Here is a 26,754-nt window from a genome sequence, read left to right as displayed (position 1 = left end):
AAAAAAAATGCCTCCCATTCAATGGCTTTATTCAAACCTTTAGGGTAAGCTGTGTCCTATTGGTAGATGTATCTTTGTTCTCTTCTTTGTAACTGAAGGGAAATACTGTCCCCTCTTGTCAAATTGAGTTGCTGTATGATAAAAAAAATTTTTAAAATCTTGGAGAGAATGATTGTGCTCAGTCCAGTGTTGAACTATCTGGGCTTCCATTTTCCTGCCATGGATGCATTTTGATTTTTATAGCTCTCTTGGTGTGGCCCAATGTACATTTTATTGCAAGGGCATACTATTGCACAGATTACCTGCTTGGAGTTGCATGTATAATGTCCACAAAGGTAATGGGTTCTGGTGCTACTGGGTAAAGAAAAGTGTTGGATCTGCATTGCGTGACTGCACATGAACATATTTGCCACAGATTAACTGACCCCTAGATGTCAAACTGGATCTGGGTCTGTCTCTGGCCGTATTTATAAGCATATCCTGTAGATTCTGACCTCTTAGATTCGCAAAAATAGGGGTCTCCTGAAAAAGATAGTACATTCCAATGTTTTTTAATGATTTTTTGGACTTCCGTGTACAGGTGGAATAAGGTAATAACGTGCCATTCTATGTGTGGGTTCTTTCTGTGATGGTTGTAGTAGCCACTCTCTATTGGCATGTAATAGTTGTTTGATAATTTGGTGAGGGTAACCTCTCTGTAAAAATCTGTTCTTCATGTTGTCTACTTCAGTGATGTATTCTTCCTTTGAGGAGCATATCCACCAGAGGTGGAGGAATTGGCCCATTGGGATGTTCTCTTTGAATTGTGTTGGGTGGTGGCTTTGAAATGATAAAAGTGAATTTCTGTCTGTTTCTTTGTGGTAAATAAGAGTTTGTAATTTATCTTCCTGTTTGTAAACAATCATGTCCAAAAATAAATTTTTTGTTGACTTTTGCAAAATGGAAACTGCAGATTTGCATCCTGCTGGTTCAGCCACCATTCAAACTCTAGAAGATGTTCGAACGAAAAGTCCAAATGAAAAAAAGGTCATCAATGAATCTGACCCACAACCCAATCTGCTGCCAAAAAGAAGAGGTATAAACATGCATTTCCTCAAATTTCGATACATAAAGGCATGCCATCGAAGGGGCCATGGTGGCCCCCACTGCTGTGCCTTTAATTTGATGGAATAAACTGTTCTGGAATTGAAAAAAGTTTTTTTGTTAGGGCTATAGCCGCCAAATCTGTCAAAAATAGTTGATGGCCAGCTGATAAATCAGTTTTCTGTAATGACTCTTTGATAATCTATAAGGCTGCTGATGTGGAATATTAGAATACAGTGCTGTTATATCTGCTATCACCAACCACTCCATTCTGGCACACCCCAAAGACTCATCAACTGTTTTAATGAAGTGGGTGGAATCTCTAATGTATGGTTTGTGTAGAGGCACCAGTGGATTCACAAATGAGTTCCATATATATATATATATATATATATATAAAATTGGAGGGGTTCTGAACTTGTGTAGCAGAAGTAAAGGAAAGGAAATTAACAGGTAAGACAATTTCTCCTTCCTCTTCCTTCTGTTGCACCAGTTCCAAACCAATGGGAAATACCAAAACCCATTTAAGGGTGGGTGGATGACAATCCCGCCTTTAAGACTGAAGAACCAAAAATGGCATCTTGTCTAGCGAGAAGATTCATCCTATAATGCCTTGCAAAAGGCTCCAAAGAAGTCCATGTGGCTGCTTTACAAATCTCTACTGCAGAGCTTTCCAAACTTTTCATGTTGGTGACACACTTTTTAGACAAACATAATTTCGTGACACAGTAATTCAGTCTACCAGCAAACCAGAAGTTAAAGGTTAAACGAACAAAATGTATTTCAACAATTTATGTATGTTTCCTTAAATATATACATAAATAAAATGTTTCACAACACAACCTATCTCATAATAAATATTTGCAGGCTTCCACTTCCTCCATGCTGATCTCGTACATTGTGAGATCGGCATAGAGAAAGTGCTACTCTTGCACATTCCCAAAGATTATGTGCGCCAATCACTAAAAAGTAATTTATTTTTTTTACCTTTGCTTCTGATCTTAGTTTTCTAATCGGTCACAGGCTTTTTTTTCCACCTTTCCTTTCTTGTTTTTTTGCCAATTCCTTTTACAGGGTCTTTTTTTCTATTTCTTTTCTCTCCATCTGTCTTCCCTCAAACACACAATCAGGTTCTCATTCTCACAAGCTATCTCACACATTCTCACACACACAGGCTCTCACTCACATGCAGTCTCACACATCCACAGCTCTCACTCTCACATGCCTCTCTCTCATACATACAAACATACAGTCTCTCTCGTGCACATGCTGTCTCACTCTCACACACACAGGCTCTCTCACTCCTACATGCTCTCTTGCTCAAGCACAGGCTCTCACTGGCACATGCTGTCCCTCTGCACGGGTTGCCAAAGGATGGGCTCTTCAGAGGCCCTGATCTTCCCTGGCCGTGATATGGGATCTGCAGCGGCCCTGCTATCGGGTTTCCTCCTCTTCTCGGGCTGCCGCGACGTGGGATCCGCAGTGGCCCTGCTATCGGGTTTCCTCCTCTTCTCGGGCTGTCGCGATGTGGGATCCGCAACGGCCCATTAATGCTGCTCTTCTTCTGTATGCAGCAGATGCTCCTCCTCCTTCCTGCCCACGCGGCTCCGGCAACGTTTTTCTTCCAGGGCTGCACAGGCAGGAAGGAGGAGGAGTGAACGTGACCCTTTTCTTCGGGCCGTGGTGATGTAAGCTCCACCACTGCCCGCCGATCTTCCTGCTATAGTTCCCTGCTTCCGCCGGCCCTGTGGACCGGGCGACACACCTCCACACTACAGGCGACACACTAATGTGTCCCGACACACACTTTGGAAAGCTCTGCTCTACTGGATCCTAATGCTAATCTTTCGGCCCATGATGACACCTGTGCTTGTGTTGAATGAGCCTTAATCAATTTTAGGCTCAAGTTTACCCTGCAGTAAATAAGCCAAAGAAATAGCATTCTTTAACCATCTAGCAATCGAAGCCTTTGAAGCTGATTCTCCCTTTCTTACAGGCCGATACAGTAAAAATTGCGGGAGAGCGGGCAAGCTCTCCCGCGTGCGCGAATCAGAAAAAAAATTTATTCAAATTAGGTCCCGTGGTAAAAAGAGGCGCTAGGGACACTAGCGTATCCCTAGCGCCTCTTTTTGGACAGGAGCAGCGGCTGTCACCGGGTTTGACAGCAGACGCTCAATTTTGCCGGCATTGGTTCTCAAACCTGCTGATAGCCACGGGTTCAGAAACCGGATGCCGGCAAAATTGAGCATCTGGTTTTCAACCCGCGAGCCGATTTAAAATTTTTTTTTTTTGTATTTTTGATTATTTTAAACTTTTGGGACCTCCGACTTAATATCGCCATGATATTAAGCCAGAGGGTGTACAGAAAAGCATTGCATTTGCATGTTGCGGGTGCTATTAGTTTCGGGGGGGTTGGACGCGCGTCAAAAACGTGCGTCCAAACGTGGGTTAACAGTGCACTCTGTTGGAGCGCACTGTACTGTATCGGCCTGTTAATGTACAATAGAAAATAACAGCCTTTCAGATTTATGAAAATCCTTAGTTCTTTTGAAGTAAACTTTTAAACATCTCTTAACAGCCTGATACTTTAATGATTCTAAATCTTCCTTACATTCTTTCTTGTTAAAGTTAGGAAGAACAAGACGTTGATTAATATGCAATACTACCTTAAGTAAAAAAAAAAAAAAAAAAAGAAGTGACCAGTCTCAAAATAACCAAATTTTTAGTGAATCTCAAAAATTGACATGACAAGCCTGCAATTCAGAAATTCGCCTTACAAATGTTATTGCTACTAAGAAGACTGTCTTTAAGATTAGTTTCTGTTGTGTGGCGGCCATGAAAGGCCTTGCATTCTGTTAGAAATGGGGGGTGTTTTAGTGTGCCCTTGGGCCTCAGCCCGACCCCAGACGGATCCAGGACCGAACCGAGGGTTGACGGCATGTTCCACTATGGCAGACGGTCTTACCCTCTGCAGGCCTGCAAGCTCCCAAGGCCAACAACAAGATGATGTTGGAAGTTGAATGGTCCTCCGACCATTCCGAGCCCTTTTGGACCTGCTGCTTAGATCGGCATGGAGCAGCAGGCCTGGCCTGAGGATGAGGGCAGACGGGCCTTGACACGAAGGCATGACACCAAGATCGATGCTATGGCATTGCAGACGAGGACATGACACCAAGGCTGCTGAGGGCTGGAACAAGACATGACACCAAGGTAGTTGAGGACATGACACCAAGGCTTATGCGAGGACATCACGGACCAATGGTCGATGCGACGGCATCCCAGACAGGGGTTGATGTGACGATATCAGGAACAAGACATAGACTTGACACCAAGACTGATGCAATGGCATCCAGGACGAGACGAGGAACTTGATGAAGTCCAAATGAGACGAGAAGTAGGGAGGAAGGACATTGGCACTGTCTCTCAGGGCGCCCTACACGGTCCACCCGCGAGACTGGTAGCGGACCACCCTGTCCCACTGTGCACCCTACACAGCCCAAGGAGGCTGGTCACGGACCACGCTGAGAACGGGACGAGCACAGAGAAGAATCCAGCTGAGGCAGAACTTCGATGACGGAGCCATAAGTCATCCGGAGTTCCGCAAAGGCTGGCAGGACACGACGGCTCAGGAGCACAGGAACAAATTCCACCTGTAGGCAACTCCACGCTCGGGAAGGACGTCATCTGAGCGAGCACGGCCTGACAGATACCAGAAGGCTCAGGAGTGATGAAGACACAGGAGCAGGACACCAAAGAACTTGGGACATCAGGAAGCAGAAGATCAAGATGAGACACCAGGACACCTGGACGTGGACCTCAGGCACAAACATGACAAGAAGACGAAACGAAGAGGAGCTCCACGAATAAGACCTGATGGAGCTCTGGCAGGCAGAGTTGAACTTGTGAAAACCACTCGGTGATGGAGGAATGCAGGGTCAGATGAGTATGTAACTAGAAGTGTATAACTCATTGACACTGCTGGCAGAACTGACATTTATGAGGGAAGAATGTCCCATGCCAAACTGTGAAATGAGAGGAATGCAAAGGCTCAAATGGAGAACGTATGAGACTTATAAGCATTATATATATATATATATATATATATATATATATATATATATATATATATATATATATTCCATTCCGTGACTAGTGAAAATAGAGGCGGCTTGATCAGTGGATAATCCATGGTAAGCTGACTCAGAAGGGATGTACTGTAATTCGGGTATCCCCACTCCCAACGATACACCAATTGGAACAGAGGTGTACGTATGTGGAGGATGTCTGGGGAGCAGAATCCGAGGGAGCAATAAAAAGAGTGGTGTGGAAAAAAATGTAGTAAATCCTGCCATTTTGAATGGTAGGATTTATGTGTGGAAGGTTTTGTGACGCTACTAGAAACCTGAGAACATCAGTTAGTCTACGGTGTGGGACTGACTGGTGAGGAGGTAGATTGGTTACTGGTGTGATAGATTGAGAAGTATGGGAAGCATACTGGTCTCGGTCAGAGTGAGGGTTAGAGAAATAGCGAACCCTGTCCCGGTTCCACATTAGAAGAGTGCTGGCTATGAGAGGCAGCAGAAGAGATATATTTAAGAGGCCCTTGATGGAAGAAAGGCATCTATGGGAACGCATTGGAAACATGAGTAGGGAGTAGAATCTGTGCACCGTATGGTTTGATTCAGACGCAGAGGGCAAGTTCGGTTGATCTCAGCTTTAGAAGATTTTCTCTTTACACATGTAGTCGGAGACCATTCGAGAGGATAGAAACCTACATGGAGAAGGTCTGCTAGTGCGTTCAGAAAATCTCTTAGATGAGTGGCCCGAGGATGCATGAAATAAGCAAGGGCCAAGGATAAGCTGCGCAGCTTCTCAGCAGGGCAGCTAAGGTAATGCGTGCTTATGTGTTAGAAAGCACATTGTCCCTATGCTGTCTGTCTGTATGCACAAAGATTTGTTGCAGAGGCAGTATTGGAAGGCATAAGGGTATAACTCATGACTATAAGCTTCAGGAAGTTTATGAGAAAACTGTGCCTGGAGTGGCTAGATGCATATAGGGTTGGGAAGCTTTTAGGCCAAACTTGACAACCCTGAGTAAATGCGAGCATGAGCAGAATCAGACTAGGTTTTGGTTCTAGATCTGGAATATGGATGAGGGACAAAGCGGTTGCACAGCTTAGACCCACTAATATTGGAAAGTCACTGAATGTAACCCATAGCAGTTTTCTATGAGGAAAGTGCATAGTGAAAAAACCCCATGGCCCGACAATGAAAAATTGAGGGCCTGAGGCAATAGAAGATGCACGCAGGGGCATGTAAAATTTTTTTTAGAATGTCTGCTTGTATGCTGGACAGGAAGGTCGTTGTGACTGTGGTGTCCAGAAGTGTTGTATAAGGGATTTATGGTAGTGACAGTAATCCCAGTTAGGAAATGTATAGTGAGTCATGAAGAAGTTAGAGCTCCTTGCATGGACTGACTGTGGTTGTGCAGTTGTCCGTGCAAGGAAAAGAGTGAATGATGTTGCAGTCTGCAGAGAAACAGCATTCACCAATAGTGATTCAATGAAAAACTTCGGCTGCCGAAGCTGATGCCAGCGGCAGAGTTGTTGACTCACCATAAAGCACTTAGAAAGATTAGAGTAATGCACTTACTGCAATCTGGAAGCATGGAAACAAGAGTTACCATTGTACCTGCTGATTTGGTACTGTGCACTAACTTGTATATAGTTTCTGTTATAGTTCAATCCCATAGCATATCCCCATAGCATTTACTCATTGATGTTTGTATTTCTTGTAAGGGCTCCTCCCAAATATTATTTATATGTTGCCTAGTTTACTATGTTATCTGTTATTTGTAAGGGCTCCGCCCAATGGTTTTTTGTTCACTGTAAACCGATGCGATGTGCGAACGGTCATCGGTATAAAAGAAACGTTAAATAAATAAATAAATAAATACCTGTGACTTCTGAAGAAATTTGGTATTTCTGAGGTCCAGGATGTGCGGAGAGTGACTACTTTCTGTAGAAAGAAAGAATAGTGCAATTAAAACTCCCCAACCCCCCTTCCTTCCCCCCTCTGCACTTCGTAGCGCCAGTGTACCGGGAACTTTGGTACAAGGTACCAGGTACAAGGTAGCCGCTCTGATATCCGGCCAGATGGGAGACCAAGGGGTGTCCCAGTGGAGGGCTGAAGTAATCTGGATATCATGTAAGCTCCCACTGGAGTGTGAGCAGTAAGTCGTACCCGCATGTCTGCGTGCTGTACAAGGCGACACTGAGACCTGACGTCAGGCTTCAAGGTGGACTTGTACTTGAGGCAATATTTGCTGAGGCTCGTGTTGAATAGATCAGCGAACGCACCTGAACTTTGGTTTTGAAGCAGGAACCAGAGGACAGAGCATTAATCGGTACAGAGCCTCATTGCTGACAAGGGAGGAAGCCCTGACGCAATCCCAAGAAATGATAGAGGGGTTCTCCTGGTATTGTGGCTGACATAGCTAGCATAGCGATATGTGACACGAATACAGTTCTTGAAAGGCACATGACCCAGAACCTTTTGAACCATGTGGCCCGAATTAGAGAACACATCTCAATGGGAATGCCGCAGAAGCGGGTACTTACCATCCGACGTGGATCGCCGCAGTACGAGCCGGTGAAGATTGTTGGTATCGTCGATATCCGGAGTCCTCGAGGGGTAGGCTGTGGACGTAAAACATCCGCCTCACTCTGAAACCTGGTATGGTGGCACAGGTACAGAGGAGACAGGTCAGGCGTGATTGGCATTTCGACTGCTATTGAAAACAGAGGGCCAGAATCCCACACCACTTGACGGTGGGGCACGCCAGGAACAGGGGAGCCCCTTGGAGCTCATGTTCTCTCCCTTGTCGTAGCGGCTCGATGTGTAGTGACGCCAATGCAGAATCCGTCGGACCTCGATCCGGTGTTTCTGGAGCACCAAGGACTGCTGAAACTGTACGGAACAGTGCTGATGGCAGTGGTGCTATTGCTCTGCCCGAGCATTGTCCAGTCTCAAGAAGGATAGCACCGATGAGCTGGATGGCATCAGCAGCGGACGATCACTGTGTCGGTGACAATGGACGCCACGGTGCTCGGCCCAGTCTCTCCCCAGCGCCGAGATGGAAGCCCTCACTGTCCTTGATGGCGATAGATGACGGACTGTCAGGACGCCTGCTCTGCTAAAAAGGGGCTTTAAAAAAACCCAAAGCGTGGAGCATTGTGTGCAGGCAAGGGCATTACGTGGCAGTGTTATGTTGGTATTGACGGTATCGAGGGTGGCCGAAGCGGCCTCGAGGTATCGTCAAAAATAGATATGAAAAACGTCGATGACTCGGCCAGAGTAATGATGTCAGTGATGGAGCACTGACAGCATCGGCATAGGTATCTATGGGAACGATGTGGCGTCGAATAGTCGAAAAAACATCGTCATTATTGAAACATGATACTGGTATCAATGGAGTCGATGACCGCATCGATAGGAACATCGAAGACACCGATGGGAACGACGTGGGTGTCGAGGGCATCGATGTATAGGGGTGGGCGCCGACGTCCTCGGTGGTATGGCCACGGACGTTGACTATAGATTTGGACCGACTCGGGTAGGAAGGTGTGCATGGAATCGGTGCCATGGACAGGGGTGTCGATGGCACCGACCCGGGCACCGATGGAATCAATGTTGGCATGGACCCCATGGATGGAAGGGACACCGACATTGATGAAATTCATTTTGGCATCGATTCCAGCCATAAAATTGGCATTGGTATCGATGGCATCCATGGAATCGACCTGGCATGGATGCCCATCGATGGAATCAACCTGGGCATCGATAGCCATTGATGGAATCGATCTGGCATCGATGCCCATCGATGGAAACCATCTGGCATCGATGGAAACCATCTGGCATCGATGCCCATCGATGGAAACCATCTGGCATCGATGGAAACCATCTGGCATCGATGCCCATCGATGGAAACCATCTGGCATCGATGGAAACCATCTGGCATCGATGCCCATCGATGGAATGGGCCCTAGCATCGATGCCCATTGATGGAATCGACTGGCATCAATGCCCATCGATGGAAAGGCTCTGGACATCGATGGCTTCCATAATTTAAGGGATGGCATCGAGGAAGTGACCCTGGCATTGATGGAAGTGTCCCGGGCAATGGTGGCATCGACCCGAGTATGCGTGGCAACGAGACAAGGTGTGCGTCGAGGGCATGCACCCGGGTAAGGCAGCACCGAAGGAGCCCAAGGGAAAGACAGAGCGAAGGAGTAAAAAACCTGGCAGCACTGATAAAAAATGATGCAGGGAGGATGGCATCAGAGTACCACGGGGGAGGGGTACTGATGGCACCTAAAATCCAGGGCAGTCTGAGGAAGGGTACCTACGGTAGCGATGGGCATCGACTGCGCGAGGGTACCGGGGAAGAAAGGACCCTAAAGTAAAGGGGCCCTGGTGGCAACGGAAACCGTTGAAGTCCCTGTCCCACTAGCGCTAATAACCAAGCAGAGTGTCACAGACAGACTCTCTCAGGCTATGTGTAGCTAACTAAAAAATAGGGAGAGGGAAGGCTTCAGTCGGTTAGCAGGCCAGAAGGTGACAGGAACCGACCGAAAAAATAAGTCAAAGTACTCACTGAGAGTCGTAAAAACGTATGCGGAGGGAGACCCGTGCAGGGAAAAGTGTCTTTTGAAGTAAAAAGTAAAGTTTTCCCATGAGGAAAAAAGTTAAAATTTCCTCACAGAGCTCCAATTGCTATGCTTACTGCAGAGCGGAAAAAAGAAGACTGAGGGAGACACCTGTGGCTCACAGGGATAATTGCAGGCTGAGCATGCTCAGTGCACTCAGTGTGCCAGTGCCAGTCAAAGCTTTGTAGAAACTTTGACAGAAAAGTTTTCCGTACAGGGCTCCATCCTGTGATGTCACCCACTTGTGAGGACTACCATCCTGCTTGTCCTATGAGAAATATAGATCCAAAACAGGTCTGAATGAACCATCCTTTTCTGGAATCACAAAATAAATTGAATAATATCCTTTTTGATGTTTCTTGAATGGAACTGATCGAATTGCCTGCAGTTGAATCAACTTGTTCAAGGTCCAGTGAATTGCAGCAACCCTGACTAGAGTATGGGCAAGTGAGATAACAAAATGATCTCTTATCAATCTTTCTATTTCTGGGGCATAATCATTTTGGATTATATCCAAAACCCAGTGATCTGAGATAATGTGGATCCATTCCCCAAGAAAAGCCTGTAACCTGCCCCCTATAGGCTCCCCTATTTATTTATTTAAAAACTTTTCTATACCGTCGCTAAGTTATATACCATAGAGAATGAATCCTTTGGGCTTCATTGTGTACTCTGTGAAGCGCCGATGGAATCACCTCTTGGTCTTCTCGCCTCTTGAAAAGACTGAGATCTACCTTTACCTCTTGAAAACTGAGGAATTCCTTGCTTACCCGGTCTATATCTCTTGGCTTCCATAAATTGACCACGACCTCAGTATGGTTGAAAACTGGGACCGTTTTTATCTTTAGGTAATCTCTGAACTTTTGGATCACCCAGATTTTTTTTTATCAAACAATCCAGCTACTTACCAAAGAGATATTTACCTTTAAAGGTTACAGTAAGGATTTGGACCATGAGTCTGCAGACCAGTTTCTTAGCCATAGAAGCCATCTAGCTCCTACAGAAAGAGCTACAGTCCTAGCTGCAATTCTAATTATGTCATATAAGGCATCGGACAAATAGGCAGTAGCCGACTAACTATGCAGTGCTTTCAATCTCAGATAATTGCTGAATCCAGTGGAGCAAAGATCTAGAAACATAGCTAGCACAGACCGCTCCCTGAAGCACAAAGGAGCCTGTGGAAAAAAGGTGCTGAAGAACTGATTCTAGCTTTCTATTTTGAGCATCCTGAAGGGTTGCACTACCCTGCAGCGACCATCATGTCTACTCTTGGTTGTTGGAAAAGACAAGTCAACACCTCTGGCAGCACAGGATACACAGACTGAACTCAAAAACGTCCATCCAATGGATGGACGTTTTTGAGTTCAGGCAGAGAACACTGCCTGAATTAGTTCTAGATATGACATATTAGCTGGTGATGTCATTAAAAAAACAGAACTCTACCTCCATGGGTGCTGGATGAGAGGATAACCCATAGATTCTGGACTGGTGGAGCAGAAGGAAGAGGAAGTTATACAAGGAACCTACTTTTCTGCATGTCTTTGTGTTTTGGGGGGTGTTTAAGAATTGGGACTGACCACACACTTTTCATTTTAAAAAGTCTGCATTTACATTAACACACACAGGTTAGGCCCTACAAAGAACAGGTGTCACTAGGTGCAGGTTGCTTTGAACATTTATACAATGTGCACAAAGTGGACCTATGCATGTAATCCCGCTGTGAAAACTGGTGTAATTTAAACACACATTTTTGCCGATGTCCTTATGTAGGCCTTTTGATAGTTACTCTCAAAATCTACAAATACCAATTGTCCCCACCTCAGCCATAACATGGTATCCTGCTTTTTCACTGAAGGAGATGGCAGAAATATTAAACGAATACTTCAGCTCTGTGTTCACTAAAGAAGACCCTGGAGAAGGACCATCTCTACACAACAAGAAACTGGAGGGAAGTGGAATAGATGAAAATACTTTTACAGTAGAAAATGTGTGGGAAGAGCTAAAGAACCTGAAAGTGGACAAAGCCATGGGGCCTGATGGGATTCATCCAAGGATATTGAGGGAGCTCAGAGATGTTCTGGCGGGTCCGCTGTGTGACCTGTTCAATAGATCCCTAGAAACGGGAGTGGTGCCGAGAGACTGGAGAAGAGCGGTGGTGGTCCCGCTTCACAAGAGTGGGAACAGGGAGGAGGCTGGCAACTACAGGCCGGTTAGCCTCACTTCGGTGGTGGGAAAAGTAATGGAGTCTCTGCTGAAAGAGAGAATAGTGAACTATCTACAGTCCGGAGAATTGATGGACCAGAGGCAACATGGATTCACCAGGGGAAGATCCTGTCAGACAAATCTGATTGACTTTTTTGACTGGGTAACCAAGGAATTGGACCAAGGAAGAGCGCTCGATGTCATATACTTGGATTTCAGCAAAGCTTTTGATACGGTTCCGCACAGGAGACTGGTGAATAAAACGAGAAGCTTGGGAGTGAGTGACAAGGTGGTGACCTGGATTGCAAATTGGTTGACGGACAGAAGACAATGTGTGACAGTAAACGGAACCTTCTCTGAAGAGAGAGCGGTTTTAAGTGGTGTACCGCAAGGATCGGTGTTGGGACCGGTCCTGTTCAATATCTTTGTGAGCGACATTGCGGACGGGATAGAAGGTAAGGTTTGTCTTTTTGCAGATGACACTAAGATCTGCAACAGAGTGGACACGCCGGAAGGAGTGGAGAGAATGAGACAGGATCTAAGGAAACTGGAAGAGTGGTCGAAGATATGGCAGCTGAGATTCAATGCCAAGAAGTGCAAAGTCATGCATATGGGGAGCGGAAATCCGAATGAACTGTATTCGATGGGGGGGGAAAGGCTGACGTGCACGGAGCAGGAGAGGGACCTTGGGGTGATAGTGTCTAATGATATGAAGTCTGCGAAACAATGCGACAAGGCGATAGCAAAAGCCAGAAGAATGCTGGGCTGCATAGAGAGAGGAATATCGAGTAAGAAAAGGGAAGTGATTATTCCCTTGTACAGGTCCTTGGTGAGGCCTCACCTGGAGTACTGTGTTCAGTTCTGGAGACCGTATCTACAAAAAGACAAAGACAAGATGGAAGCGGTACAGAGAAGGGCGACCAGGAAGGTGGAGGATCTTCATCGCATGACGTACGAGGAGAGATTGAAGAATCTAAATATGTACACCCTGGAGGAAAGGAGGAGCAGAGGTGATATGATACAGACTTTCAGATACTTGAAAGGTTTTAATGATCCAAAGGCAACAACAAACCTTTACCATAAGAAAAAAATCAGCAGAACCAGGGGTCACGATTTGAAGCTCCAGGGAGGAAGATTCAGAACCAATGTCAGGAAGTATTTCTTCACGGAGAGGGTGGTGGATGCCTGGAATGCCCTTCCGGAGGAAGTAGTGAAGACCAGAACTGTGAAGGACTTCAAAGGGGCGTGGGATAAACACTGTGGATCCATAAAGTCAAGAGGCCACCAATGAAGAGTGGGTGACTCGCCAGAATGATGGCTACTGCCTGGAGACAATACCCTTATTCAATGGTTACTGTGACTCCAACATCACTCTAAGCTTCAACAGCAAGAGGAAATGTGGAAAAAAGGATTTGCACTCACAAAGACGGGAGTAGCTGGCTTGTTACGGCGGTTACTACCCCAAACCAAATATCCAAATTACTACCTCCACCTTCCTCTATTCCTGATGCCTTTCAACTAGCTTGATCACTCCATTCTTATACTTCACTTTCAATGCATATCCAGCATAGTTCTCTGCTTCAACAGCAGGGGAAAAGAAAAACTGTTACTTCACACATCCAGCAGAGCTCTCTGCTTATACGGCAGGGGAGAAGAAAAAAGGATTCACACTCACAAAGCGGGGAGTAGCTGGCTTGTTACGGCGGTTACTACCCCAAACCAAATGTGCCTGATACTTCACTTTCGATGCATATCCAGCATAGCTCTCTGCTTCAACGGCAGGGGAGAAGAAAAAAACTGATACCTCACGCATATCCAGCATAGCTCCCTGCTTCAACAGCAGGGGAGAAGATAAACAACCAATAAGGGCTGTATAACATAATCTGGGTAAAAACAAATAAGCATGGGTGTAGCTTGCTTATTGCGGCGGTTACTACCCCTACTACCTCTAACTAATCAAGCTAGATATTTCACTTGGATGCAGCTCCATCACCGCTCTCTACATTAATGGCGGGGGTGGAAGGGAATTAGAACCAAGAGCTAAGAGAAACAGATAAGTATGAGAGAAGAAATGAGGGAAGCTTGCTGGGCAGACTGGATGGGCCATTTGGTCTTCTTCTGCCGTCATTTCTATGTTTCTATGTTTCTATATCCCTTCTCTACCCCACCCCATTCAGTAGGCATCTATATTAATGGTACAAAGATGACACAGCAAGTACCCACCAAAAAGAAAAAAAAAAACGCAACTTCTTTTGTAGATAGTTTATATACACAGAGTCAATCATGATACACAAGTAAACAGAGTGCAGATGCCGACACAGGATTCCATTTTTACCAAACCTTTGAGGACATTTTTTTTTTTTTCATTTCTTTTTTTTTTTTTTTTTTTTCGGGCAATTTAAAGTTTTAAGGCATACCCACAACCCTTCCTCTTCTGTCAGTTGTGTAATATACGCAAAGAGAACAATAAGCCTACATCAATGCACGCTCCGATGCAGTGTGTGCCCTGTAGGGTAATCCTCCTCCCAGGCTTGGTCAAGGTTTTCAGGATATCAGCAACAAATATATAGGACAGAGAACTAGATTGGTCTATCCAGCTAACACATTCCTCTTCATTACAGGCATCCTGAAATCCAGACCAGCTGGGATATGGTCCGGCTCCCACCTCCCAGACCAAGTTGAAGACCATTGCTATAGGGTTTCCAACTGGCTCCAAGCCATCTTGACAGGCTGAGCCAGTCCTAGTTTTTGCCCTACAGCCTCTATGGACTTGTAGTTTCCAGCATTGTAGAGAAAATAATAAACCAGTCCAGGAATGCACTAGCAGTAAAACCCAGGGCTGGCTCAGTCTGAACAAATGACCTGAAACTCACTACCATACAATTCCATAAGGGTCTGTGAGCAGATTAAAGCATGCGATTTTATTTCAATGTGGCCAGACGTCACTGTAAACCCCCAGTCCTGGATTTTCCCCCTAATTCTTCTTGCAAAGCATTCTGAAATTTTGAGTTCCTTTTAGCTCAATAAGAAAAATAGGACTACAAATGGCAGCATACTTGGGAGTTTATGAGAGAAAACAAATATCAGGACTAGGGCAGGGAGTGATCTGGTCCACCACTCCCAATGGGCATTACTACTCTGTGTGCGTATGGCGTATACATTGCTTTAAGAAGTTACACACATATTCATAGTTATTAACAACCATTACAAGTCAACTTTTTTTTCACATAGGCAGAGTGTGACACACACATTATGAACAGTACAATGCAGCATTTCTCCAACACAAAGAGGGTGTGTGTGTGTGTGTATTTCCCCAGATGGTACATAGAGAGGATGTGTGTGTGTGTGTATGTATTTTACCATGACAACACAGAGAGTATGTGTGTGTACAGTATATTTCCCCAGATGGTATACAGAGAGGATGTGTGTATTTACCATGACAGCACAGAGGATGTGTGTACATTTTATCAAATGGCACACAGATGGGATGGATGAATTTCCCCAGAAAGTACACAGAGAGGATGCGAGTTTATTTCTAACAGATGAGATACTATAAAAAAAAGGCACATGCAGCGTGGCAGAAGTCCAGGAGCCAGGTGGCCAGCGAGAACCTTAAAAAAAAAAACAAGAGGCCACCAGCTTTCATCGGTAGGTATAACCAAATGATCAGCAAAGCTGAAGATGGCTTTCTGCCATTCTGCATACCTGCAGGCCCTGATGAGAAGGAAAAGCCAGTGCTGCACAGAGGGTGGAGTGTCTCCCGTAAAACAAGGAGGAGGAGGAGGGAGCTGGTGAATATTTCAACAAAGGAAACAGAAAGCTCATGGATTTGCATTTATTTCTAAAAAGCAAACCACAACATCGGAAGGACAAAACCAAAGAAAGTAACTTTGGAATTCAAATTCTGGGCTATTAAAACTTGAAGAAAAAAAAAATATATATATATGTACGTGTATATATATATTTTTCTTTTGATTTATTTTCCCAGATTTGCGGCACACATTTAAAAACCCACAACATAAAAAAAAACAAAAAAAAAAAAACAACCCCACAAAAGAATTAAGATGCCAAGAAGACTCCAATATGGCTGACGTTTCAGGGTCTCCCTGTTCCTATCCCAGTCCCATGATGGAATGGTTTTATCACACAAGCCGCAAAGATTCCTTTATAATCTCCATACGCACGTTTTCTTAAGCAGATAAAAAAAAAAGTCTCCATGGAAAGAGGCAGTGATACCTAGGAACTGTACAACAGAGGAATGACCGGGGCGGGAGTATTTGTTTTCCTTTAAATATTTTTTTGTTACATTTTAGTGTTTCTACACTATGTACAGTTTTGCTGTGTTGTGCTTTATAGTTGGTTCATTCACAGATGAATATGCTTCATCGGGTTATAACCAGACACCAGTCTTAATTCTGCTCCCCTTCTCCCTCTCCCCCCACAGGAATTGCTCCTGTCCTTCCCTCCCTGGAATTATGATTTCACTCTCAGTTGGTGAACACCACATTACTAGCTACTTACAAGGATTTTCTGTACAGGGGCCCAATTAGGGCACCAATACTGAAACTCTTATCGCCCATCTCCTTAACCAATATGATCCCATTGAGAACTTGCCCAGAAAAAGAAGTATTCTGAATGGGGGCGATGCACTTCTAAACCCATCTTACAGGACAGGAATTCCTGGTGTCTTCAGCACCACAAACTGGAAGCACAAGTTGGACTGTGCTGGGTCAAGTAAAGACTGGGTCCTGCTGGTCTGTAGTACCAGGATTTAGAGAGGCAGCACAGGAGGGGTTTTAGCCTCCAGCGTCTGGGATCTCTCCCCCCCCCCCACTGCTTTCCCTGCACCGGAGAGGGCGGTTTCAGCCTTTCCAGGCCCACCTTCCACTTTATCTGTGTCCTTTCAATGGCCAGAGAAGAGGTGTCAGCCAAAAGCAGGATTTATTTTTCTCCTCTAGTCTTCACTTGGGCCAGTTTGAAGATACTAGCCCCTCCTCTTAGGCCTCCCCATTCAAAACAGGCAAAATCTTTAGGGAAGAAAACATAACAAACATCAGAAGGAATGGGACTGTTGGATTGTGTCCACTGAGTCGTGGGATATCAGAAATGATCAAAGCCCCTTGAGGCTCTCTGGTCACAGGCTGCGGTATTTCTTCGTTAGAGGAGGTGGTGTCTTCCTTGAACATGTCAACATGGGCTAGAAAGAGGGGGCAATGGCAGAGGTTTCTTTGCCCAGTGTCCTGAGGCTATGGAAAAAAAAAATATATATATATATATATGCCAGAGCCCCAGAGAAATGGCTACTTCCTTCATCAGAGATCCAAGGAGGTGGTGGTGCTGGCCTTGCAGTTCCAACAGCAGCTCTTTGATGACAGAATCAGGACTACTGAAGTCCAGATGTTCCATGTCAACCCATGGAGGACAGTTGAGTCCTTAGTAAGAACAATCCCTGGCTCAACAAATGGTTTCAGCACCATGGAGTGATGGAGCAGGCTCTGCCTTTCAGCATGGGAGAATTCTATGGCTGATCTCCACTAGAGAGGTTGGGAAAGGTGCTGGAGTTAGCTGGCCCCCCCATTCGTCTAGGTCTGGAAAGCTGCGAGATGGCTGAGCAGGAGCCAGTTTATTTGCACAACAGCTGCAGGCTGCCTCAGTTGTTCTCGAAGAGCGAGAGAAGGTCATCGTTGTTGTTGTTGGGCAGGTCTGGAGGGCCGAGGTAGGACAGAAGCTCCTCTGGGTTCGTAAGTTCCGGAAGAAGCTAAGGGGGGGAGGGGAGAGGAGAAGCATAGAATGAAATCAGTGATGGGATTATAACAAACATCGATTGCAAAGGTATAAAGCCAATGAAATGGGCAGAGCAATGGGCCCTTGCCATGATATAAAATGAGCAAGTAAAAGCAAAGCTCTAATAGGAAATAAATGCTGAGGATTATCAGACAGGTGCATAAGTGGGAGATGCACCAAACACTCTGAAACCAGCCAGGTCCAAGAAGCATGGTTGTAGGGCAATGGCTCTCTGTGCCACTGATAGAAAGCTATACTTATGGGAACCAGTTGCCTTTTATTTTTTTCTTTTAAATGGCCCGGCAGTTTCTTTCTACTCCTTTGGGCTTCCAGTTTCATTTGAACTAGTCTTTGTTGGGCTATTGCACCATGAGCCTTCATTTGCAGTTACTAGGGGATTTTTTCCCCCCTTATTTTTATACCCCCTCTGCAGCCTGGCTGACTGTCCTTGGCCAACAGCCACAAACCATGGCTGCCTCCAGAAGCTAACGTGATCCACAGTTCTGGTTCAGAAGTGAGAGCATCATGTCAAGCTGGCCAAAGACAACGAAGTCCCACCTAGTAGCAGCATTTTACACAGCACCTTTTACATACCATTGCGCCAAAAACTCACCGTACTTACGTCAAGCGATGGCTCCTGCACTTCCCCAGGTCCTGTCATCCCCGACTGCCCCACCATGCCAGGCCCAGGATTAAATGCCATGTCACCGCCATGTGCAGGGCCGCCTGCCCCAGGCTGTCCCAGTGGCTGCCGCACTTGTGGGGGAGGGTTCCGGTGATGCAATTGCTGCGCCGATTGGTTACCGAGGTTGGGGTTATGTAGCCCTTGTTGCACAGGATTGTGGGATGGCTCCATTCTGCCTGATTGTGCCATCTGTGAGAAAAGCAAAAAAAAAAAACAAACCCTGAGGAATTCTGTCCCCTTAGTGACACAACATGAAAAAAAGAAATGGACAAATTACTTACCTGATAATTTTGTTTTCCTTAGAATAGACAGATGGACTCAGAACCAATGAGTTATGCTCCCCTGCCAGCAGATGGAGTCAGATACCACTTTCCTCGTACCAGGCCTAAATTACTCTCCAGACTTGCACATACGCTATGGATGTAGAGAACTTTCAAGAACGAAGTAAGGCGGCAATTACTGCCACAGAATATCCTCACTTCATCAGGCGAGCCCTCTCAAGGGCCAAAACATAAGACAGAATCGAGTCAGATCCTTGTGAAGGACCGGTCCCTGCTGTCGCAGGTCCCTGTGTGGTGGAAGGCACAGGGGGGTCTCCACGAGGAGTCTCCGCATGTTTGCATACCACGGACGCCTGGGCCAATCTGGAGCTACTAGTAGGATAATCCCTTGTGGTAATCAATTCTGTGAATGACCCTGCCCAGCAGGGGCCACGGAGGGAAGGCGTATAGTAACTCAGTAACTCTTCTTCCGGCCAGGAGGAGGAGTGAGTACCAGATCCCTGGGAGCAGAGACTTGTTGGCAAGTACTCACGCAGTAGTTCCACGAAGGAGATGGCACTGGCGCTGGAACAGAGGCAGGCCCTCGAGGAGCGAGTACCTGGTTCCAGGGAAACAGCTCTGAGGAGTAGATGGTAGTAGTACTCACTGATGGTGTCTGTAGCGAATTCTTCCAAGTAGAAGAGGAGATGGACACAGGCAGTGAGTCAGGAAACATGGGCCCTCGAGGAGCAAGTACCAGTTCCTGATAGCGACCTGAAAGAAGCAGAGAGGCCCCCGAGGAGCGGGTACCTTGTTAGCAGAAAAAAGAGTCCAATAGAGGTTGGAGGCAGAATAGCTGGGTACAGAGAGCGAATCCCATCCATAGGAAATCCCTTTCTAACGCAACGGTTAGCAATAAACAGTAGGGTTAAATATCCGGGCAGCGTGACGTCATCACAGGGGGACGCCCCTGAGGTTCGCGCCATAGAAGAAATAAGAATGAGGGCTGCGCGGCGCGCGTGCCCTAAGGTACCTGAGGAGCATGGTGGGAGGCAGCGCCCAAGCCGGTTTGGGGATGCCGGAGAGGATGGTGGGCAGACGCCATGGCAGCCAGATACCCACAGGGAGCAGGAGGAGTCGCAGAAAAAGAAAGGTAGACGGAGTGAAGCCGTCGGGCAGCAACGGTTGCAACACTGACAACGCCCACTCTCCTGGATCCAGACTCTCCCTGCTTAGAAAGTCTGCTTTGATGTTGTCTTTTCCTGCGATGTGGGAGGCTGAGATCATCTGTAGATGTATTTCCACCCATTCCATAAGATCCATCTCCTGTGATATTTGCTGGCTCTTGGTTCCACTCTGATGGTTGATGTAGGCTACCATTGTTGCATTGTCCGACATTACACAGACCGCTTGACCCTGGAGTCTGTGGCTGAATTGTAGACAAGCCAATCTGACTGCCCGGGCTTAAAGGCAGTTGATGTTTCAGAGGGCCTCTTCCTCGGTCCAACGTCCCTGGGCCATCAGTTTCTGACAGTGAGCTCCCCAGCCCTGGAGGCTCACGTCTGTTGTGAAGACCAGCCAGTTTGGAGAGGACGGGGTATACCCCTGCTCAGATGAGCTTCCTGTAGCCACCACTGGAGCCAAGAGCATACTCTCATTGGTAAGTGAAGGCGAATCGAATAGTCTTGAGACTGCGGGTTCCAACATAACAGTAGTGAGTGTTGAAGTGGTCGCATGTGTGCCCTTGCCCACGGCACCAGCTCCAAGGTTGCCACTGTCAAACCGAGAACTTGGAGATAGCTCCACACCGTTGGGTGTATCGTGCTCATCAACTGACGCACTTGGGACATCAACTTCCTTATGCACGTGGTCGGAAGGAAGAATTTGTCCTGCTTGGTGTTGAACCAGACACCCAGATATTCAAAGGACTGGGAGGGCTTGAAACTGCTTTGTGCAGGTTTACAACCCAACCGAGTTCCTGAAGCAAGGAGGTCACCCTGTTGGTCACCTGGAGACTCTCTTTCATGGACTTGGCCTGATCAACCAGTCATCCAAGTATGGGGCCACCAGGATTCCCTCTTTTGTCAATGCTGCCACCTCTATCATTATAATCTTGGAAAATGTTCTTGGGGTGGTGACTAGGCCAAAGGGCAGAACCCAGAACTGATAATGGTGACCCAGTACCGCAAAGTGTAAGAAAAACTGGTGTTCTTGATGGATTGGAATATGTAGGTAGGCTTTAGATAGGTCCAGGGAGTTTAAGAATTTTCCCGATTGTATGGACATTATCACAGAGCGTAATGTTTCCATAAGGAAATGACTCACTTGTAGGTGACAGTTGACACTCTTGAGGTCCAGGATGGGGCGAAAGGAACCTTCCTTCTTGGGTACAATAAAATAGATGGAAAAATGTCCTGTATTTTCCTGGTCCTAGGAAACAAACCGGTAGCCGATCCAAGATGGCTGATAGCAATAGACACAAGAAGTTGGATCGGTAAAATAGGACTTTATTAAATCTTGCCCAGCTCTGGCCGGTAAGCAGTGAGTAGGTGAGCAGCGAGTAGAGAAAGAGCCATAGCTTTTGCAGCCAGCTGCTATCAATAAAGTGCGAAAGAAGTGGCGGTTTCAATACCGCTACAATAGTTGGTTTCTGCTGATGAATATGTCTTTAATATGCAACTGAGGCATACGAGATATCCATGTTCATTTTGAGCCAATTTAAGTGGCTTTTAAGCCCCTGAGGCAGCTCTTTTGAGCGAAACTCGGCCAGAGTTGGGCAAGATTTAATAAAATCCTATTTTACCGATCCAACTTCTTGTGTCTACTGTATTTTCTTGGGGCACAGGTACTGGGATTATAGCCCTCATCCTGTGCCTGCTTCTTGTGCTGGGAATGGCAAAGAGACATCATGAATATGTCCCCAGGAGTGCTGTGAAATTCCAGCACATATCCTTCTCGTATGACTTCCAGTACCCATTTGTCCGAAGTGATCTTGACCCACCTCTGGTAGAAGAAGGATAGTTGACCCCCCATCTCCTCGTTGTGAGGGTGGGTCAGCAAATTTTCATTGGGGGGTTTGGGACAAACCTGAATCCCAGCCTGTCCCTCTCTTGGGCTGTTGACTACAAAAGGACTGAGAGCTCCCAAAGGGCTGAGACCTCTGAAATGTTGAGTTTCTTTAGGGGTGAAAATGTTGGGAGCCCCTGGATCGAACCCTAATAGGCGAGGGGTACTGTAATTGTTTGCTCTTATTTTCTGGTAGCCGGGAAACTGGAGACTTGCCCCATTTACTGGCCAGCTTTTCCAATTTGCTTCCGAAAAGGAGTGATCCTTTAAAGGGCGTCTTTGTAAGATTTGTCTTGGAGGTTGCGTCTGCTGACCAATTATGCAGCCATAGCTGTTGTTGTAGGAACGCTGGAGGCGGTCCCATCTCAGGGATTTCGTGATCCCTTGGGCCACGACACTGCCGCAGAGGAGCTCCGGCAAGCGCCATGGCAGGTGAGGAGTGTCCAAGCACGGGCTGAAGGTGCAGGGATACTGGACCCAGACCACTGCCGAATCTGCATGCAGCAGAGAGAGATCCAAACAATGCAATGTTGGTCTCAAAAGCAGTTCTCTGACCACTCGATAGCCCTTTCGGACCCGCCTCACAGAAGCAGCAACTGCGACAGGATGGACAGTGGTTGAAGGATGAAGACATCAAACGAAGACAAGGACTTGAAGAATAGAAACGTGAGGGCGTCACAAAGACTTGATTACTGGAGGATTGAGACGAAGACTCAGGTTGATTGAAGAGAACTGAATCGGTACTGCCACACCACACATCCTACACTACCAAGCAAGGCAGGTCATCAGACTACACATTACACACGCCCTACACTACCAAGCAAGGCAGGTCGTGGACCACACTTGAGGGCTCCCAAAACAAGTTACTTGAAGATTCAGGAAAAGGTATGACGAGAAGATCATAAGGAACACCAGGGTCTGGACGAGAGACACAGTATCCGATGAGAGACCTTACTGAAGACGAAGACATGGAATTCCAATGAAGAACATGGAACGGAATACCAATGAGAAGCTGAAGACAAAAAGTCCTAAGTAGGACTGGCTCCTTGCGAAGGCAAGGATGAAGTGAAGCCAGGCCTTTATAGGGCTGAAGAGGAACTCCCTTGGTGACATCATGGAAGAACTTCTCCCACGCTGTACCTTTAAGAAGGCAGAGAAGACGCGACCACGCCCCTTAGGAAAAGGGGGCAGAGTGGCGACCCTGCAGCTGAAGACACAGGAGCAGGAGCTAGGCCCCTGGGCAGGCCCAACCCATCGGAGGAGGCTTCCCTGCTGCCAAAGAGAGGCTGCTGGCGGCTCCATGCCACAGGAAAGTCCAGGGATGATGGCTCTCTCCCCCGGAAGGCACAAGGTACGTCGGCGGCCCCTGTGCTGCGTAGAATTTGCATACGGCGGCCTCCTGGCCGCAAGGGATGTACCAGCACAGCTCCAGCCATGCAGGGAGCACATCGGCAGCCTCCGGCCGCATGGGAAGAAGCAGCGTGGCTCCAGCTGCGAGAGGAGCAGGATGGCGGCTTCCGGGTCTCGTTGGATGGAGAAGCGTGGCAACAGCCGCAGGAAGAAAGCATTAGCGATCTTGCAGCGGGGACAAAAGGAAGGTGGAGAAGCTGCCCACGGTAGAACTAGGGCAGGTTCGCAACAGCTGTTTTCTGGCCGCCACTACTGAGGCCACTCCTCTGGCCGAAGTATGGACTAGATCTGAGCCCACGTCAGTTAAAAAGGCAGCAGCAGGTTCCATAACCACTCTGGAATTCACTCCTGATTTATCCACCTCCTGAGAGAGGAGAACGCATGAACAAGCTACCAGGGCACAATAAGAAGCAATCTGTAAGGTCATTGCTACCGCATCAAAGGCCTGTTTAAGGATGGACTTCATCAGTCTATCGTGTGCTTCCTTTAAGGCCGTTCCTCCCTCCACTGGGATAGTTGTTTGCTTAGAGATGACACAGACCAGCGCATCCACTTTAGGGAAATGCAAACGCTCTCTCACTGCTGGATCCAGTGGGTATAGAGCTTCTAACGCTCATCCCCCTTTAAAACATGTTTCTAGGGCATCCCATTCCAGGTCAATCAACTCCTGGATGCCTTCAGTACTGGAAAGTAGCAAGAGGCTTTCCGTAGGGAAATCAGAATGGGATTCTTCTTTGGTTCCTTCAGAATCTGCCCCAGGAACTCCCAGCATCTTCAGGGTCTGGCAATTTGTCTCTATGGAAAACTGTAACATGGTCCAATATGGTTCTAAACCAGGGGAAATTTCTCCATCTTCCAAGAAATCTGTATCCTCTTCTTTGTCCGTGCCATCTGGGGCCCTGCCAGGAATAGCCCTTGGAGAGGCGAGGCATGCCTCGAGGTCTGCCGATAGGACTGGAAGAGGGAGGGCTTACCGGCTGAGGTTCCATCCAGACAGGGGCAAGTGAGGTAGCAGACTGCACCTGATTGAAGGCTTGAAGACCCTGGAAAAATTCCACCCAAGAAAAGGCAGCTGGGTCCAGGCCTAGCCCAGGAAGTACTGGGGTAGATGCTGCTGAATTTCCCTCTCCCATGGATGACCCAGTCCTGGGGATTCTCAGATCCGGGGTACTTCCAGTTAAGGCTGTGGCTAACCCATCTTCTGAATGGGAGAAGCCGGGCTTAGCGAAGTCCGGGGAGGCCGACTCTCTCTGGGCTTCCTCACATTGCTGATATAAGTTGGAATCCAGGTCAGAATGTGAAGCCCTAATATGACAAGCAGCGCAGAGAGAAAGGTGCTTAAGTTTCTTGGCTGCCGGAGCCATTGGCAGCGGTAACTGTGTGTTCTGTCGGCCTGCGCTTAAAATTTTATGCGCACAGAGTTTGGGCGCCTAGGCGGGACGCAGCGCGGCCCACGCATAGCCCGGGCACCCGGCTTTACCTGTATTCTGCACTTAGTAGGTTGTGCACATATGTATGTGCGCAACATTATGCGCACAGCATGTGCGCAGAGCCAATGTACTATGCCAACTGATGTTCTATGGAGGACAATATGGTACACACAAAGGTGCACGCAACATGGCGCTGCTGCAACCTACCACATAGTGTGCCGACCAAGTCTAAAGTAGGGCCTAGCCCATTGGGGGGCCTCTCAACTCACTTGGAAACCCAGTTCCCCTTACCCTAACGGGATAAGGAAATTATTTCCTTACCTGCTAATTTTCGTTCCTGTAGTACCAAGGATCAGTCCAGACGGTGGGTTATGTCCCCCGTCCAGCAGATGGAGTCAGAGCAAACTTTGGAGGGTGCTGGCATATTAACCCGTGCGCCCTCCCTAAATCCTCAGTTTCGAGAATATCAAAGCTAGAACAATTAACTGGAAAGGATGGATCAAGTATAACAGAACTGTAACTGATGACACTAGCAATGCAACTTGCAAATAGAACTGTCAAACAGCCTCAAGAAAAAGAACGGAGGACAAACCTCGCGTCCAACAGAGAGATCAGGAAATGGAGAGAGATCGAGCAGTAGGAACCCCAGAGTCCCAACAGTATCCGGGTGGGCGTCTGGACTGATCCTTGGTACTACAGGAATGAAAATTAGCAGGTAAGGAAATAATTTTCTTTTCCCTGTACGTACCAGGATCAGTCCAGATGGTGGGATGTACCAAAGCTTCCCTAACTCGGGTGGGCCCCTGAAAGCCCTGCTCGAATCACCCTATTGCCAAAAGATCTGGTGTCTGAGACCGGCAAGTGAAGACGATAATGTCATGAAAAGGTGTGCAGGGACTTCCAAGTCGCTGCCCAACATATTTCCTGAGATGAGACGGACTGGGATTTCGACCAGGAGGTTGACTGAGCACGGAGTGAATGAGCCTTGACCCCCACTGGAGGGGTCCGGCCCTCGCCGATGTACACCGTCACCATGGCTTCCTTGAGCCACCTCGCAATCGTGGTCTTCATGGCCTGAGAGCCTTTCCTTGCTCCGGACCAGAGGACGAACAGATGGTCGGAGTCCCTGAACTCGGTAACCTCCAGGTAGCAGAGTAAGGTGTGCTTGACGTCCAAATGCCGGAGAGACCTGGGAGCGTCGATGGGAAAGGACGGAAGCTCCACTGTCTGATTCACATGAAACATGGAGACGACCTTGGGCAGAAAAGAAGGCACCGTACGCAGTGAAACTCCGGAGTCCGTGAAACGTAGGAAGGGTTCCCTGCAGGAGAGCGCTTGAAGCTCAGAGATGCGACGTGCAGAACCTATGGCCACCAAGAAAACAGTCTTGAGAGTGAGATCCTTGATGGTGGCGCAACGCAAAGGTTCGAAGGGAGGCCCTGCGAGGACCCGGAGGACCAGGTTAAGGTTCCAAGATGGGTAGGGGTTCTGTTCCGGAGGTCGCAGGTGTTTCGCCCCCTTGAGAAACCTCGCGATGTCCGGATGTGCCAGGAGAGCCAGTTGTCCCGTGGTTCGAACGAACGAGCCCAGGGCTGAAACTTGGACTCGCAGGGAGTTGTAGGCGAGCCCCTTCTCCAGGCTGTCCTGAAGAAAAGCCAGAATCTGAGGGACCGAAGCCCTGCCAGCATGCGTACCATGGTCAGAGCACCACGACTCGAACACCTTCCAGATCCGTACATAAGCAACCGAAGTAGAGGTCTTCTGCGCCTTGAGGAGAGTAGCGACTACTGCAGCAGAGTAGCCCTTTCGCTGGAGTCGCCGCCTTTCAAAAGCCAGGCCGCAAGACAGAAGTGTTCTGCCTGGTCGGAAAATACGGGGTCCTGATGAAGCAGGCGAGGAAGATGGGCGAGACGTAAGGGGCCGTCCACCGCGATATTGAACAAGTCCGCAAACCATGGGCGCCGTGGCCACTCCGGGGCCACCAGGATGACGGACCCCTGATGGGTCTTTATTCGCCTTAGAACCTTGCCCACTAGAGGCCACGGTGGGAAGACAGAGGAGGAGCCGGGTAGGCCAGGGGAGTACCAGGGCATCCACTCCCTCTGCGCCGTGCTCCCGCCTTCGAC

General features: G+C 47.5%; 1 protein-coding gene across 4 annotated transcripts in view; it reads right to left on the bottom strand.

Annotated features, from left to right (window-relative positions):
• Positions 1-14,327: 14,327 nt before the first annotated feature.
• The window catches only part of ZMIZ2 (zinc finger MIZ-type containing 2), a 151,460-nt gene continuing 139,033 nt past the window's right edge, over positions 14,328-26,754 (bottom strand). For 3 of the 4 annotated variants that reach the window (XM_029604217.1, XM_029604216.1, XM_029604218.1), the window contains 2 exons: positions 18,391-18,651; positions 14,328-17,751 (listed from right to left, as the gene is read on the bottom strand). In XM_029604217.1, coding sequence (XP_029460077.1) covers positions 17,644-17,751; positions 18,391-18,651 — 369 coding nt within the window. In that variant the 3' untranslated portion in view covers positions 14,328-17,643. The remainder of the gene's footprint in view (positions 17,752-18,390; positions 18,652-26,754) is intronic. The other variant, XM_029604220.1, reaches the window with a different exon arrangement.

Source organism: Rhinatrema bivittatum, chromosome 5 (assembly GCF_901001135.1).
Source record: "Rhinatrema bivittatum chromosome 5, aRhiBiv1.1, whole genome shotgun sequence".
In the NCBI taxonomy this organism is placed as follows: Eukaryota; Metazoa; Chordata; class Amphibia; order Gymnophiona; family Rhinatrematidae; genus Rhinatrema; species Rhinatrema bivittatum.
The sequence above is the reverse complement of the archived record's forward strand: the minus strand, read 5'-3'. Positions and strand labels throughout refer to the sequence as shown.